We start from the raw sequence: 17,631 nt of genomic DNA on the forward strand, positions 1-17,631 counted from the left end.
ATATGTGCATTGGCCAGTTTTAATTCAAGGATGTAAATAAAAAATTAAATTAATCAATTAAAAATAATTTATTTAATTATAATTGTGTTACTCGACATTCTATGATCTATATGATGAACCAAGAAAAAATTACATTTAATAAATATATGAATGTTTTTTGACTACATATTATTTATAAGTTAGTGTCTTAATTACATACACATAAAGTTAGATCTATTTAAGATTTAATGGGTGACAATAATTTTTATTATATTTTGTATTGATTTTTTTTAAATATTTAACTTCTTAGTTCTTATAGTACTAGTAAATATTATAAATATTTATAGTTTATAGTGTTTATACATCATAATTTTTTCATAAGATATTAAGGTTCCAATTTAAAAAAAAGAGATTTAACTGTAGCCTTTAAAGTAAAATGACTAACACTAATTACTATTACTTAATACGTTTTTTTTTATAGAACAGCGTATAATGGCTCATAACTATATTTGTCAAATGTTTATAAATATATTATACAGCCCTGCAATATTTTTCATGAATAAATATATTATTTTTTATTTTTGGGGCAAGGGAAGCTCAACTTAGCCATCATCTAGTTACACCTATGGAAAATTATGAAGTCAATTAATTAAATTTGAACATAGATAGAATACATTGCATAAATTTTTTTTACCTTAATACTAGGCTTGTCGTCATTAGTTCTGATTTTAAAGATACATACCAGTTATTCAGCTTGTCCCAATTAATATAAGTTGAGAGAAAATGCGTATACTGTATCTTTGTATTAATAAATATTTAAGTAAAAAAAGAAGATATACTTATTTCCATATAAATGTTTCATGTTTAGGAATTTCAAAATCTGGCATCCTTACTTAATCCAAACCTAAGAATAGAGAAGCTAAATAATTGTATTATACAAAATAATATGTAGGTAACAAAAAAATTTTAAGTTTGAAAATCAAAATGCTTAAATGCATCAAATAGTAATATTTTATACATAAAGAAGTACTTATTGAAAAAAACAATTTAAATAATAACTTAATAACCTATTAATTTAAGTATGCCTATTACACAGAGTCTTTCAACAATAATTTTATAATTATCCCTGAAATATGGCCATACTTACAATATATTACTTGTTGACCCCCCCCCCCAGTTACGGCTTTGAATTAGAGGAAGTTGATCAATTATGAAAAAGTAAATGCATGTTCAGTTAACATAATTGTATTTTACAATTATATTCAAACCATTTTGAAATTTGAAATTTTGACAATTACATAATAAATGATTGAATACATTTTTAACTAGTTTTATCTACACAAACAAATAAATATAAATAAATAAAAATTAAAGTTTATAACAACAAAAAAATAGTAAATATAAATTACCCAATAAAACAAAACAGAATTCAGTCTCATAAAATAAATTGAGCTTTATGAATAAATAAATATCACAATATATTTTTTAAATAGTAGAAATAAATAAATAGCTTAGAATAGGCATTGTGAAAAGACACAGTACACAAGAAGGAAAATAGGAATAAATTGTAGGATAACTTATCACAGTTGTAAAAGTTTTAGAATGCTGTTCGTTTTGATAAAATTACATTTGGTACATCAATGTGACTTCTTTTCTTTTTACTTCCCATGATAATTGGAGATCGAAAACCAGGAGAAGAACTTTGATATCCTTCATCCATTGGCACAAACTTTCTGTGCTGCATGACATTTCTTCTGCAAAATAATGTTTATATTAGTAATTACAATTCAATGAGTTACAAATAAAATATAAGATAGAAATGTTGGTTAAAAAAATCAAAAGAAAAATTATTTTTAATTACGATTGTACCATTTATTGAAACAAAATAAATAAGTCATTCATTTAATTGGTAAGCATAAAAATAAAATTTGAATAAAAAAACTCAAATTGACAATACCAATTATAAAAATCAAAAATAATAACACTATAAGTTTTGTAGAAAAAATTGATGTCCACTTAAAATAGTTTTTTTCGTGCGTTAGTTTAGCCAAGATTATTAAAGTAATAAGCTCAACCTTCATTTCACACATGTTAAAATAAAAAAAAATCACTAAATAAAATTTATAATAAAAATAATTAAAAAAAATACCCTAATAGAGAACAACACTGCACGAGATCTTTTTTTAAGTATCCTGTCACTTTTCGTAATTGTGCAGTCCAACATGGTACCAATCCTAAAGTATGCCTAGTAGTTAAAATAATACTAGCGGCAACCATTGATGGATTATAAGATATAAGTTTTATGCCTGAAACATACAAACATAATATATTTTAAATATAATTACATAACACATATTAAACTATTATACAATTTTAAATATATTCAGATATATTTCTAGTGGTTTTAAATAGTTAAATTACCATTGCTTAGTTTTAGCTTTTGATTTCTAAGAACAACTTTAATAAAGAAAAACTTGTAGATAAATTTATCATTCTAAACAAATCTTTTAAAACTTAGAAAAATATACTTTGTTTTTTATGAAAAGGAACGTTAGTAATCTGCTACTATACAATGTACATTGTGATTAACGAGAGGTGTAATATTAGTATGCTGTCTGATTTTTAATGTTTTTTTCCATACAAAGTAATGCAATACATTACAAAAATTGCATATAATATAAATCATATATGCATATTATAATAAAGTCAATAAGAAACAAACATGGGTTAAATTTAAAGGTTATCATACTAATTAATATTGGTTTTGATCTACTCTTATACAAAATATACTTATATTAATTAAAGTAAAGAACCATATAAAAGTTTCATGAAAATTCAAAAACTGATAAATCTTAAATAGCCCAAGCCATTCTTTTTAAACTTAAAATGTATAATAAGTATTTAAAAACAATATTATTCAATAATTAAATCATAAAATATGTATGAATTCAATGAATATAGAATACTAACTTTCCAATGATGCATCCTGGTATGAAAGAATCATTCTATTGAATTTGTCTTTTAAAATACATGCAAATTCATTATGATAAAAATCATTATCACAGAAAAAATGGTCTTTATAAAATTCAATGAAATGTGCAACTGTAGGTATCGCAACATTGAACTCGAAAAACATTAAAATTTTCATCTCTACTTTACGAAAGTGTGAATTTGTTACATCTTTACTAATGACATTCTGCATGGTATTTAGTTTTGGTATTTTTAAGCAATGCTCTTCAATTTTTGCTATGGAAATAAAATGAATTTTATTTAACTTTATATTGATAGTTAAAAATGGTAAGAAAGGCACTTACCAGCTAATGTTAAACATGCAAACGAGACTAGCATGATAGTATCAAATTTTAGATCATGGTTATCCATAAATAAATCCATCAAGGTGACGGCCAAATGAACACATACATTTGACATTTCACATGTCTTGGCTATATTTCTAATAGTTTTTAACAACACGGGTCGCAAATGAATCTAAATAATAATAAAATAGAGTTTAATGTCTAAATATTATTATTATATTATATTAAATGTATGCATTACTTGTGGTGATCTAGCTCCATAAACCATCCTCCATTTAACTTCGTGGTACTGTAAATATGAATGTATGTTGTCACTATACTCTGTTTCCCACCATTTATCAGTACGTCTTTGATGATTCAATGCCTGAAATAAATATTAAATCAGTCCCACAGTTACTCACAAGTTAAACCATTCAACACTAATAAGAAAATACTATATTTTGGTACACTAAAGCACAAGTATAGTATGGTATGTGGTATCATTAGTAGTAAGTAAAAAATAAAAAATTCAATTAACTTCCAACAAATTACAAAAATAGTATTGTCTATTTTTCGGCGACAGTTAATCCTAAAATAGAACATCTAATGCAAGCCAAATTAAGCAAATTGTTTTTAATTTTAAAAGACAACGCATCATGTGGTCGAGGAAAAATCACAGCAAACATCCACGATATCCCACGTCCGAAGAGAAGGCAGTCACTTACCATATTATAGCGAAGCACCAAGTTTGACCGTGGTGGATAACAAATCACGTTAGTCCTGCTGCTGACTACGAACTTCCCAGAAATGATTGTAAAGTTTTCGATTTTAAGGTTGTAAAGCCACTGTTGAGACCAGCGGTGAATAATGTTGAAGTGATTTATTGCGGTTTACAAAAAATAACAATGCGTTGGTTGGATATAATTATAATAATATTATTGAATGTGAATCGTCGTCGTCCGTATGCCGGTCCGATCAACAAAAATTCAAATAAAAATACACTCGTCACTCGGAAACGCGTCTCGGACTATTTATTTTGCGGGGACGTGTGAATCCCTAACCGGCTGTTTGCTGGCTACTACGCGACGGACGAGTGACGAGTGACGAGTAGTGAGTTGTTGACTACTGAGTACTGACGACGACGATCGCGATGTACTGCTGTCTGGCGTCTGCTGCTACCCGACACCGTAGGTCGTCGTACCCCGTCGTCGGCGTTGGATACCGTACCCCCGCCGGGCCGTGAGCTCGTCCGACTGGGGCTTCCGACACATACAAGTGGGTATCTAATAATAATATTATTGATAATATTCGATATCGTCTATCGTGTTTTAGGTAGATGTGCACGTTATAAAGCCAAGCCACACTACACGTTGCGGTGCCGGTGATAGCGATCTGCGACGGCGACACGTTATTATATTATTACGATTTTATCACGTCGTAATAACTTAACATCGGCGGATTGCCGCGACAAAACAGATCCCGTATACAGCACATTGAACGGCCGCGGCAGGTAGAGGTATTCGTACACGCGCCGGAGATAACGCGAAACGAATCAATCGGTTTCACATCCTAGTTTAGACGTCCGCGACGATTATTTCCAGAAGTATTTTTACAAATCCGCTTTAAAGGACCCGCGTGTAAACCGCGCACGGCGATATCGTATACAACGATGGAGACTTGTCTTATCGTGTCTCGTCAACTCGCCCGTCGTGTGGTTTATTTTTAGACGCGCACGAAACCGCGGACACGAGTTTTGGAAAGTTTCGACGTCGGTGACGCGTGTGTGCACGACATACGGGTTTTCAGTGCTCTAATAACCTGCCCGCTCAATGTTTTTTCCACAAAGTCGCCACCCTAGAACTCTGTTCTTAGACACAAATCGAAGAAAACCAAAAACCCCGTTCGCCGCTCTGCTGCGTTAGATTCAGTCGCGACCGCGGACCAAGTACCTCGTCGAAACCGAAACGAAACACGGTTTTAGAGACCTCTGTAACTAAATGTATTACGATACATAGTTACGATATGCCACCCTCGGGAGTATATATGTCTGATTGCGTTGTAGACGGGGGAGAGAGCCCGCGAGCAGGTGGAACAGGTGGCCGAGAGACGACGGCGCGTAGTCCAAGACGCGGTGAATCACGGTCGTTTGTTCGGTTTCGAGTCATTGTGTATTATAGTCTTGAGCCTCGGGTCTCAGCTACGGGAAAGGTGGATACGCCGGCCAGGTGGTGTGCAGAGACGTGGGTCGTACACTCAGCGAGAATACTCAGCACCAGTCCTCCTCCCACTTGTTGGATACCCGGTAACCGAACAAAGGAAATCCGTGCCGCTTATATGTTATTTAACGGTGGTGTGTCGACGACCCGCTGTAATGCGCGTTTGGCAAAATTACCGAACTACCCTCCGAAGAGGACTGGTACTGGCGAGTGGCGAAACATTACGATGATATAATGCGTGTTTGTGCCTAAGTAACGAGTCTCAATAATATATTATTAATATTGATGTATATTCGAATTAACCTGCACAGTACACAGTATATTATGTGATGCTTGAAAAATCGCGTGCATACATATTATGTGGCGCCGGACATTTAAACAAAGATAGACAACTTGTGACAGAAATTTACTCGAATTGATTAAGTTTAAGTCAAACGTTAACGCTAAGTTATATTATTAGTTAATAATCAATATTGTCTTAACTCTAAAAGTTTAAAGTTAATACGGAGACAAATATTAACTTAACTATTCGGTTTAAAAGAAGTATTTTATTTTAATTACCAACCACGTAACACTTATTCAGTGCAACTTTCAATGTTTTAAATATTTAAATGATAGATACATAAACATGGAAATTGCATTCTATCATGCTCTCTGATTGTTGTTGTTGTTGCACATATTGTCTTAGCGATTTAGGCAATTACTCGTCATTCGTGTAGTTGTGTCAACAAAATGATTAAATCTAGGAATATTTATATTTTCTATTTTAAATTATTGTATTTATACAGCGAGATCAAGCAAAAAAAAATTGTTAATTAGGTAATTGTAGTTTTAACTATATACTCAACGTATTATTTTTCAATTTAACTGAAAAAAATCTAAATTTTATTGTTTTACAATATAAATAGATGCATATTGCTTTAACTAGCTAAGTTATTAAGTTAATTAGAAAATGAACACTCATATGAATGCCCTCCTGTTCCGCCTTTGCTTTTAAAAATATATTATCGTTTATCGATCATAACATTAAGATATCGACTGCCCAAACTCACATAATCGTAATATCGATGAATCAACATTAATTTTTGTTGATAATAACCGCTTTTGGGAAGAGTAAATTGTCAGTAATAATTGATAAAAATTTAATATAATAATTATTGTATTATTATTTAAAAATATTATGCTTTACATTTTTAATAGATTACAAGTTTCACGTGTTCGTAATGTTCGTATAAATTGCGATAACTGATTAGTAACAATCGTAACACCAACAACACGTCATTACTGCCCTCCTAAGCCAAAAGGCAGTAAGCGACAAAATTTAAAATTATTATTACAACAAAATATTTGTTATTTTAATACGCATTTTTTCATTCTTTAGCAAAAATACCGTTAAAGCTATTTGTTTCATACACGATACTTTCGATTAGTAAGTACTAGGTATTGACAAAAATGTTATAAATATCACAGAATGTCATACTATCACACATTATAATTTATAATAATTTATAAAGATACCTATTGTTAACATTGTGGGTGTTATTAATTCTGTAACTGTGGTTTAGCCCATCGACTATGATATAATATTATTATCATGGTTGTGTTATTAATAAATGTTGTTTATTATAATATATTATTTTCTTGTTTTAATATCAATAAGTAAATTATTATTACTTATTATTAGTTATTACTATATAAATCGTTCAATGTTGTACACGTAACACGTTTTAATTATATGCAATATGCATAATATACTGCATTTTCCTTCTGTAAACAATAATATTGAATATTGATATATATACCCCTGAGCTAAAAGTATGTATTTACGCTTTGAGGTGTTAAAAGGTTTTTTAAAGTTTAACCATGATTCAGAAAAAGTTATTTTTCTCAAAATTACAACATTATGCTTACTTCCTTTTGGCTTAAGAGTAGTGACGTATTTAGGGGCGGTAAGGGGGTCATTGGCCACAAGTGCCAAATTTTGAGAAGACGTCAGGCATCAGAATGACAAATTAATCTTAAAATATCGTAAAATATAAAACAAGAAAAAATAATCTGGAATTGTTATTCTTGTGAATGTTATGTTTTCACGAAACCTATACAAATGTATTTTTCGTAGCATTATATTGTGAAGTAATAGGATTATTTTCATTTTTTGTTATTATCGTCTATATTTATATTTTAGTATGTAGTATGCCTTTTATTACAGTATCCAGATCAGAATAAGGTAAATATTTATATTTTGATAAATTGGGACGTATAACTTACCAAAAAATACGCAAATTAAAAAAAAAATTAATAGTAAGTAAATGAAAAAAAGAAGGAAAAATAAATTTTTAAATTCGAGTCTTTTAGGAATAATACTTATAAATTATAATGCTAATATCGTCTTATTGACAGACTACTTTCTGAATTAGAAAGATAAAAATTGTAGTATGACAAAATCAATAAAAAATTTAACTTTCTATTTAAAATAATAAAACTATCACCATCAGAAATGTACAAAATAGCAGAGCAGAAATATTTTAAATATCACGTAGAAAATTAAAATCTCTTTTTAAATTTTTACTTTATTAATTTACCTTGATATATGTGCGTATTGAAAATATTTTTGTTTTTTAATAACCACCTAAACCACCCCATATCATAGTTAACCATAGACTACAGTTTACAGTTATTCATAAGTGTGCAATTATTTAAATACGATGGTTGATGATTTGTAAATTATTTTTGAAGGAGTTACTGTAATATTTTATTTATGCTCGTCAGAAAAGAATACATAATATTATCTAGGAATAATAATTTACAGTTGTACGTTTTTGTGTAATTTTTGGAGTAACCTACCTACCTAAGTTTATCGGTTTTTTTTTGTATAATGGCAGAAGAGTCGATTAGTGATATAAATATCATACGGAAGTACGTTACAGATTGTAACTTATAATCTTAGTTTAGGCATAAAACATGTTCTATGGAGTATGGTTTAGGTATTATGTATGTTTTTCGGAACGAAAACGATGCATTTATTTCATCATGCGGAATCGTATATGTAAATATTTTTATTATTTTGGAATTGTGTATTACGTATTACGTATATTGTACAAAAATTCTTATAAAAATCTACGGTTATAGATTTACGAAATCATGAAAAATATTTTGTTTTAATCAAATACCATTAATTTTATAATAATAAGTAATAACATATGAAAATTCTTAGTTAGGTCATAATATATTATGTAGAGCAAGGGAATCTATGTATGAATTTTCATTTAAAAATAATAATAGTTAATTACTAGAATTACTAGATAGGAATATACTGAATATAGTATGAAAATGTAATTATAAAATTATTTATATTTTTGAATACTTGGTAATAATTAGTTATATATTTATAAATTATGTATAAATTCCAATTCCACGTACATATAGGTTCTTTCATTCATAATGAATATTTCTCTGTTTTAGTGTTGTGTTTAAGCACATTTTCCCTACATTAATTAATTTTATATATTTGGATACTTTTTTAGTTGCCTGCAAATTAACTCAAGTAGTGTTTCTGTAAGCAATTTCCTCAGAAATAGGTAATTACCAAACAAACTATTTTTTACCTGCATTTTCTGTGTCAAGTTACAAACAATCAAACCATCGAGATAATCATAGGAAGTAATCATATTATTTTGTCCATTCCAATATTATAAAACTTGCAAAATATTTGTAGTAAATTGTAGTGCTGCAGCCCCCTTAATAATAATAAAATATAATAAACCGATATATTCAATACGTTTTGTTACGTGTAGCCGTATTTATTCACATAGGTACTTGGTATACGTCTTGATTGTTCAATATCTGTAATCTGTATACAGATTTTATATCATACATAAATACGTTTATACCAAAAGAAAATAAGGTTATGAAAACCAATGCTTATCTGTAAAATGTAAAAGTATAATAACGGTTAGTGGTTTTGGAAAAATATCAGTTTTGGCGATAAAATTTAATTTAATATTCATTAAGTCAATTTTCATTATTCGGTGCAATATTTTAAAATTCAAATTGGTCATTTTTTTTTTCATTTTCGTCAATATTTTGGGAATTACTATTCAAAAAACTTTAAATAATCAAGAAGATGTTTCACCCATACGTGTGTTGCCTATCTAATGCTTAACATAGATATTAAAATTAATGTTTAGCAGTTTCAATTTTGTATTATTAGCTTAAATATTATATTACTCGTAAATTGACCTATTCTATTATTATCCGTGTCCTCTTCTCTTGTCGGTGTTCTTACGATGTTTTAATATTTAAGCAAGTTATGAGTATACTCATATATTCTTATATGTATTATATACATACATAAACATATAAATATTTTAAAATGCTCATAACTGTAAACACGTAAATTTTTTACTTAAAAATTTTAAAACAGGTCAATGGACTCTATTTTTTAGGCTAAATTAGAACTGCCGATCTCAATATTAATGTTCTCCGTTCTCCAATCAGATGAATTTGTAGATGCGGGTGTGACGTCTAATGATGTACTCGTTATAAAACTAATAAAACATCGTATTATTATTTCCTCTATACTAAATTATCAATCTTGACGTTTTGTTGGACTAGCATACTATAAGTATTAATTAGTATACAATAAGGGTAGTATTTTTCACCATGGAGGAGAGATACAAGTTATCCCTGTTTAATAAAACTTATTACTGGAGTATTCTCTCACCTTGCTATAATAGCCAATAGGATATAACAAACTTCACTAGCTTGCCAATTAAATATACAAAATATAAGTAATAATAACTTAAGTCGATCACTGATCAGTTACATATTACACATAATATATAGGCTACACATTTTTGGCGATGCCGCGATGGTATAGAGATTTGGAAATGAGGCACAAATTGCTTATTACTGCAGTACCTATGATGTAAGAATGTAAGATAAGAATGATAAGATATTATAAGATAAATAATAGTAGTTTTATATATATATATATTATATTTTATCAAAAGTACTATTAGGTGCCAACTATATAGGTTATTAAGCAAGTTTCATTTGTACGTTTAATTATGTGATATTGATTTGAAAAATCGCATTAAATTATAATCATTTGTTATCTTCGTAGATTATATACTTCACTTGTGTTAAAATATAATACGAGATTTATGATTGAAAAATTCCAATAACTAACCAACTTAACCTGTATATTATTGAACGTTTGTTGTAACAACTTACTAACAACCGTTAAAATTATCCTAATAAACTATTTCTCGTCCAAAAATCGAATGTTTTATTTATGTGTATTATAGATTTATAAACAATAGTATACAATGTTTTATTTATGTATATAATATGCAATATACATAAACCAGCAATTAATTTTTAATCACTCTCAGCTTTTGTAATTTACAAGTAACATGTAATATGTGCAAATAGTTTTAAACAATTAATTAGAGCGCGCTTATACAATATGTGTTTTAATAATTATCTATGACGTAATTTATACCACTTTATGTCTACTCTATTGACAGTTTAAAATGTTACCGAGTATGATGTGTAACTCTATTTACCCCATTTTACGGATAATAATTCATACTTAACAATTTAGCAATATTTATAAAATATCTCATAAAAATCCGTTAGTATATTTTAATGTGGCGATTATAAATCTCTAAACATTGCATTTTGTATTAACGTTCTAAAATATGTTATGATGGAATAAATAATATTAACTATCGTCTATAATATTAAATAATAGTTTTAAGTTAATGCAGCCATTTTTAATTTTAGAGATTATGATAGTTATGGCCACTCGTAAAGTCACTATGGGTGTGTTGAATAAATCAGTTGATAATATATTTTATACACACATATAATGTCGGACCGCCGTCAAACGAAATTGTGTTAAATGCGCTTCTACGACGTATTGGTTTTTATAAAACCTAATAACATAATCGGTCTGAACTTTAAACCGATGTCTCATATAGATTACATAGAGTGTATACCTAATTATTATTCTAATAATATGTACCAATTCTTAGAGTGTACCTACTTACATGATCTTTCTCGACCGCGCAATTTTATGATATATGATGGTTGATATCACGACTCTCATGTTTAATCCTAACTATATAATGTGTATTACTATTCAATATAGTATTATAAATTATTAAATTACAATTGAACTGAATTTAAATAAAATAAAAAAAAAAAACACTTGTTAAAACACTAATGTTATGCACTAACTACATGTCTACATATGGATATTTTAATCTTTTAAAGAATTATCATTGGGCGACGTTTAAAATAAAATGTTCTATACAACAAATCATAGTTAAATTCGACAGGAAGATATGAGTCTAAAAAACAATTCAGTATTAAATAAACAAAATTATACTTATATCTAACAATACCATTAAAACTCGACACATAAATAAGTACAAATACTTGTCACATGGATTTTCTACTGTGGAAAATCTCAATAATTACTTTTACTTCTAAGTTTAATTAATTAAACGAAATGATAAACAAATTAATAACAAAATAAAACATAAGAAATTATTATTTACTATTAAATAAAATTGTTGAATAATTTCAAACAATGTCATTTTTACAAAATATCGTATATTTACATTTATTTTTTTTGAGAGTAACTGGTACATAAGTATAACAGTGGAATAATAAATAATAATAGAGGGGGTTGAATTGCGAGAGGGAGCTAATTTTATACTTTGCCCCGGGTAAAAAATATACTAGATCCGGCACTGGTTGGCTTGTCACCCAGTAATTAAATATATATTATCTACTAGGTGACAAAAATTTCGCTTAGTATGTTGTTTAAAATATTCACTGCCAACCACTGTCGTCTGTCACTAAGTCACTATATAACGTTGCAGGCGACTGCAGATATCTACATTATACTTAAAATTTTTAAATACTTGGGTAGTTACTAGTTATAAGTATTATTCAATTTAAAACGTTAAAAGATATTTATAATAAATTAAAAATATACCTTCGTCTGGATTGCTTATAATTACATTGGTTCCCATCATGATTCTGATTATATAATTTATAAGTTACAAGTTTTAACTATAAATACATTAAACACTAACTTCCTCATAAATATTTTCTATGAATACTATAAAATATAAATGTGGTGTATGTGGTGGTATATCTAACTGTTTAGTGTTTATATGCCTATTATACAATTATTACGACTTACATTTTTGCAAAAAAAAAAAACCAAATTTATTCATTTATTTGATATTAAAGTATTAAATATTTTAAATGGCATTTTTTATTTTTATAATTTCTCATTTTATAGACATTTTTTTTTAAGAAATATTGATACTTAGTTTAGGTACATATAGGTATATGATATGCATATAGTTTAAATTTAATACTAATCAAATTATTTTAGTTTAGATTGAGATAACAGAGAAAATTAATATATTAATAGATAAATGTTAAATTTAATACCTACCATCATCTCTACTCTTTCAATTATAACTTTTTTTTTCTTTATTTGCAATATACAATCTATACCCACGGGCCACGGGGCACAATATATAGATGTGGTTGGGAAGGAATATATTTAATTATTAAACACGTTATGATAATACAATTACAACTTAAAATAAAATATAAATGCTATAATAATTAAAATTAATAAACCATTTATAGTTTTAAATTATATCAACATATTATAATTTAAATTGTATTCTTGATAGGATAACGTTTTTGTATTTTGAACTTAAAGTCGAATTAAAACTTTAAAAATATTACTACTTTATAACTTTAATGAACATTTTTAATAAAAAATCTAAATATTCAAAATTAAAATATGTAGTTATTAGTATTGAAATAAACTTATTTTAACATTATTAAAAGTCAATAGGTTAGATTAGTTACTAATCAGCGAGGACCTTTATAGTAATAAGTACTAATAACTAAATAAATAAAATTAATAACCGTTTTACATAGATATATTTATATTCTATACCTATACTTCCGTGATTATGACCACACACAATGTGGAATTTCATAAGCTATGTAATACAAATTATGAAAAACAATTTTATATCTATTTTAATTTTGATTTCAATTATATATTGTATTATTATTATTAGTTACAATAGTCAATAGTTACTACAAGTAGAAAATTTAATTAAATATCTGCAGTTCATTTAGATGCAAATTAAATGTTGATTCAGAAGCATAACTATGTCTATATGGACTATGGAGTAAACATTCTGGGATAGATTCTAGCCTAATCAAAAGTATTAACGAAAAAATTCGTTTGAAGATGAGTGTAAATCCATACCCCTCTTTAACATATTTTAGAAGTATAAATTGTTTAGGTTTATGAAATATATACATCAAAATAATGATTATTTAAGTTTCCAGATTTCGATAAATCAATACTATGTATATAATATACTATATTATCATTATTTGCATTATTTGCAATTTAGTAATAGTTTCTACCTACGGCCAGCGAGCCATAGTTTTTACTAACCCATAATAAATATTAATAGGTAATACTAAATACAGTAATTTGGTTAAAGAACAATATGATCCAACAATTAATTATTATTTTCATCAATCATCACAAATAATAAGTGAAATGGAGATATTGAATGTAAAATGTAAATTATATATAATATATTAATTATTATGTACTTATTTACTGATTACTGACGTACATAATAATTTATCTTTGTATATCGATACAGTGGCGTAACTGGGAAAAAATCTAGGGGGGGCAATGTATAATGAATGTAATATATTTATTATTATCAAAACCCCTTCACCCCTCCCCCACGGTTAAGATATATTATACCTTAAGCTTTCAAAAAATTGTCAGGGGGGCAAGTGCCCCCTTTTTCCCCCCACAATTACGCCACTGTATCGATAAATATAGTTGTTGGTGATGATGGGGTAGAGAATATGCCTCTCATGTATTTTTAAAACCATTGATTAAATATACTTAATGTATATTTAAACAATGTAAAAATAATACTTTTAAAAGAGTTAAGACTTCTTAGAAATTTGGACTATTTGTGCCTATGATAGAACTATTCATATTATTATCATGTTTATTTTAATATTTTATTGAACATTTTTTATGTAGTATTATATATATATATATTGTGCTACATTCAATAATAAACATAATCACATAACTAACGCAAAATAATACATTTGTTTTAAGTACCTAAGTATAGGAAAATATACTACAATAAACTTAAATGTCTTTTAATAGATTTGTTTTAAGTAAGTATAAGAAAATATATTACAATAAACTTAAATGTCTAAATAACGGAATGACGTAAAAATCATTAAAAACTTAGATCTATCTGTTAAGTATATTATGTATTACATTTTATACCACTAAAAATTATAAGTATGTTTATTTACGAAGATATAAATTTTACGTTGTGGTCTACAAAGCTTAAATTTTTTAAACGGCACTCGAGTAAAAAAAATTTAGTTACCACTGAAGTGATGACTTGGCATTGGTCTATGTTATATAATTAGCCTATTGTTTTTATAACTTTATAAGTGTTTGAAATTATAGTTAGGAAAATATTATGATACAATACCGTGGAGTTAGGAAATAATTCGGATTTATTGGTTATTAATATAATTATAAACATATTTATTGTTGTTGTTATGTCGTGTAAATGTGTATAACTGCACGTGTAATTCTGTAATACTTTACTGAACGCGTACCTGGTACCTAACTGTGTAATCGTTAGATATAACCAGATATATTATACCTTTACAACAATTATTGAATTATCTTAATAATATTATCCCCATTGTCGACAGTGAGATATCGTATTTTATCCGTTATCGTGTCTTTTATCTTGATTTTTTATTTATGAACAATTAAAATACACAGAAAAACAAGATTGAAAATGAAAAATTATCAAAATTTATTTTTACATCAATTATAAGTTAACACGTGCATTATGCCATTATGATACATTATACTTCATAAAATATTTCTTTTCACGTTGTGCTTAATAAATACTGATATATTTTATAAGAACGTTAACGTAGCCAGGGGGTGATCAGTTAAGTATAAGATACCTAGGGAGAATCGTGTGATCCTATATGTATAATTATTAATTACCGTAACTGGTAGTAGACAGATATATAAAGGATCTTAAATGTATTTAAATATAATTAAGACTCAATTATACAGTTATTATTATTTATTATTGGTTTTATTGCCTACTAAATACCTATTTATAAACAAATAATACTTACAAAGTACTAAAGTAGGTATGTAATTTAAATTTTACAGTAGTCAGTAGTATAGGTGGCCACTGGCCATGTCGTAGTACGGAGTTCGGTAGTCTGTAGTATAATTTGTTGATTTTAATATGTATAGCGAAGCATTTATTTTCATATGGTGCTTATTGGAAATAAGTCTTACAGTTAATTATGTGTGAATATGTTATTGTATCGTACTATCGTGTCTGTGATGTAGTTTATTATACAAAGTGTCATGTAACATAATTTTACTTTTTATAAGTTATTATATAATATATACATATACTTAAGTTAAGTTGCTAAGTTAATATTTTAATAATACACTTATACACCTTATACATAGAGGATTTTCGTTATTTTTCAGTTTTAAAATATAATAATTTGTAAGTGTTGAGCTATACAGGTTAATTATGTATTAGATCACAAATTCACAAATCCCCAGTCTCCATATTTTCCACTGATTGAACTACATTAAAATATTATATGCATATTTTGTCTTACTAAGTAGAACAAGAAGTAGTAGAATATATGAGTAATATCTTATACTCACATTATAATTTATTTATTATAATTAAAATAATTACCAACCTTAATAAATTATTTAAATAATATTCATATAAATGTAGATTTCTTACATACATTTTCTATCGTCTTATTTGTCATGGCTTGAGCTTTTTATCTTTCTAAATTATTAGAATACGCAGCTAATCCCACGAAATAATTGTTTCCGGATTCATTTAATGTAATTCCAATGTTGTTATGCGGTGGTATTCAGCGTAGGAAGATCACTGATTTTGAATTCGATTTCGCTGTTCGGACCGTTAAATTACAGGTCAATACATCTGAATAATGAGAAAGTAATGACATCGTTTACTGTTTGTCACATTGTATATTTAAGTGGGACAAACAGTATTTTTTAAGGGGGGATGTTCCAAGAACTACAAATCTATCATTGTCATTTAACAAAAAATTGTTATGTAAAATTCTGATGCAAAAACAAGATTAAAAAAAGTTCTTAAGTTAGAAAAATATACTACTATAGAATATATTAAAGTAAATTTATAACTATATCACTAAAGAAAAAAAAAATGAATGAAATAATAAAAATAAAAAATAAAAATTAATTTGATAAGCTCCAAAAGGGGGGGAGGGGTCCAGCCCGGAGTCCACCAACTTTGGTGCGCCACTGGTTTTTAATTATTATTCATTTATGGTACCAGCATGGCTTCAAATGTAATTGTGTCATTGAAATATATTCAACTTGTACTTCTATAGTAATAATAAATAAGTAATTACTACTATAATTGTATAGCTAACGTGTTACCAACATTTTCAGTAAACGTATTACAAGTTAAAAGACGTATGAAATTGTACTTATTCTGCGTGGGCCGTGGTACAGTATGCTAATTCCCATCCAAACTGAAGTAGGATAATTTATTAGTACTGTTGGTTATACCTCATACCTGTGATAGGCAGTGTAACCACATATGATGATGATGATGATTCATTAATTAATAATTCTGACTTAGGATGGTTCAATACACAACAGTTTATAATGTTTATATACTGATGAACAAGACCGTCAAGACCTATAGAACGCATTTATCAGCAATCGTGCACTCGGCGAATATAATATAATTAAATAATAAATTAGGACATTTAAACAGTGGTCAGCGGTCTAATTGATGTTACCTACTATAATATCTATAATGTTTTAGGAAAACAACAACGTAATGTTCGCGTGTCATAGTTGTTTATTAATTATTTTAATATTTACATGCGGCTACGCTGGTGATACAAAGCGGTTTAATTATAATGCCCCGCGTCATCGTTTCTGTCTGTATATTGTCACTGATCTG

The 17,631-nt window shown here is 27.7% G+C and overlaps 1 protein-coding gene across 1 annotated transcript; it reads right to left on the reverse strand.

Moving 5' to 3' along the window:
- Positions 1–1,208: 1,208 nt before the first annotated feature.
- LOC132930345 (cyclin-J-like) lies at positions 1,209–5,174 on the reverse strand. Its single transcript, XM_060996174.1, has 6 exons — positions 3,998–5,174; positions 3,535–3,657; positions 3,294–3,465; positions 2,950–3,225; positions 2,129–2,285; positions 1,209–1,733 (listed from the first exon to the last, which is right to left on the reverse strand). The coding sequence occupies exons 1-6, from the start codon at positions 3,998–4,000 to the stop codon at positions 1,577–1,579; spliced, it is 888 nt and encodes a 295-aa protein (XP_060852157.1). The 5' UTR covers positions 4,001–5,174; the 3' UTR covers positions 1,209–1,576.
- Positions 5,175–17,631: the final 12,457 nt, after the last annotated feature.

Source organism: Rhopalosiphum padi, chromosome 4 (assembly GCF_020882245.1).
Source record: "Rhopalosiphum padi isolate XX-2018 chromosome 4, ASM2088224v1, whole genome shotgun sequence".
NCBI lineage: Eukaryota > Metazoa > Arthropoda > Insecta > Hemiptera > Aphididae > Rhopalosiphum > Rhopalosiphum padi.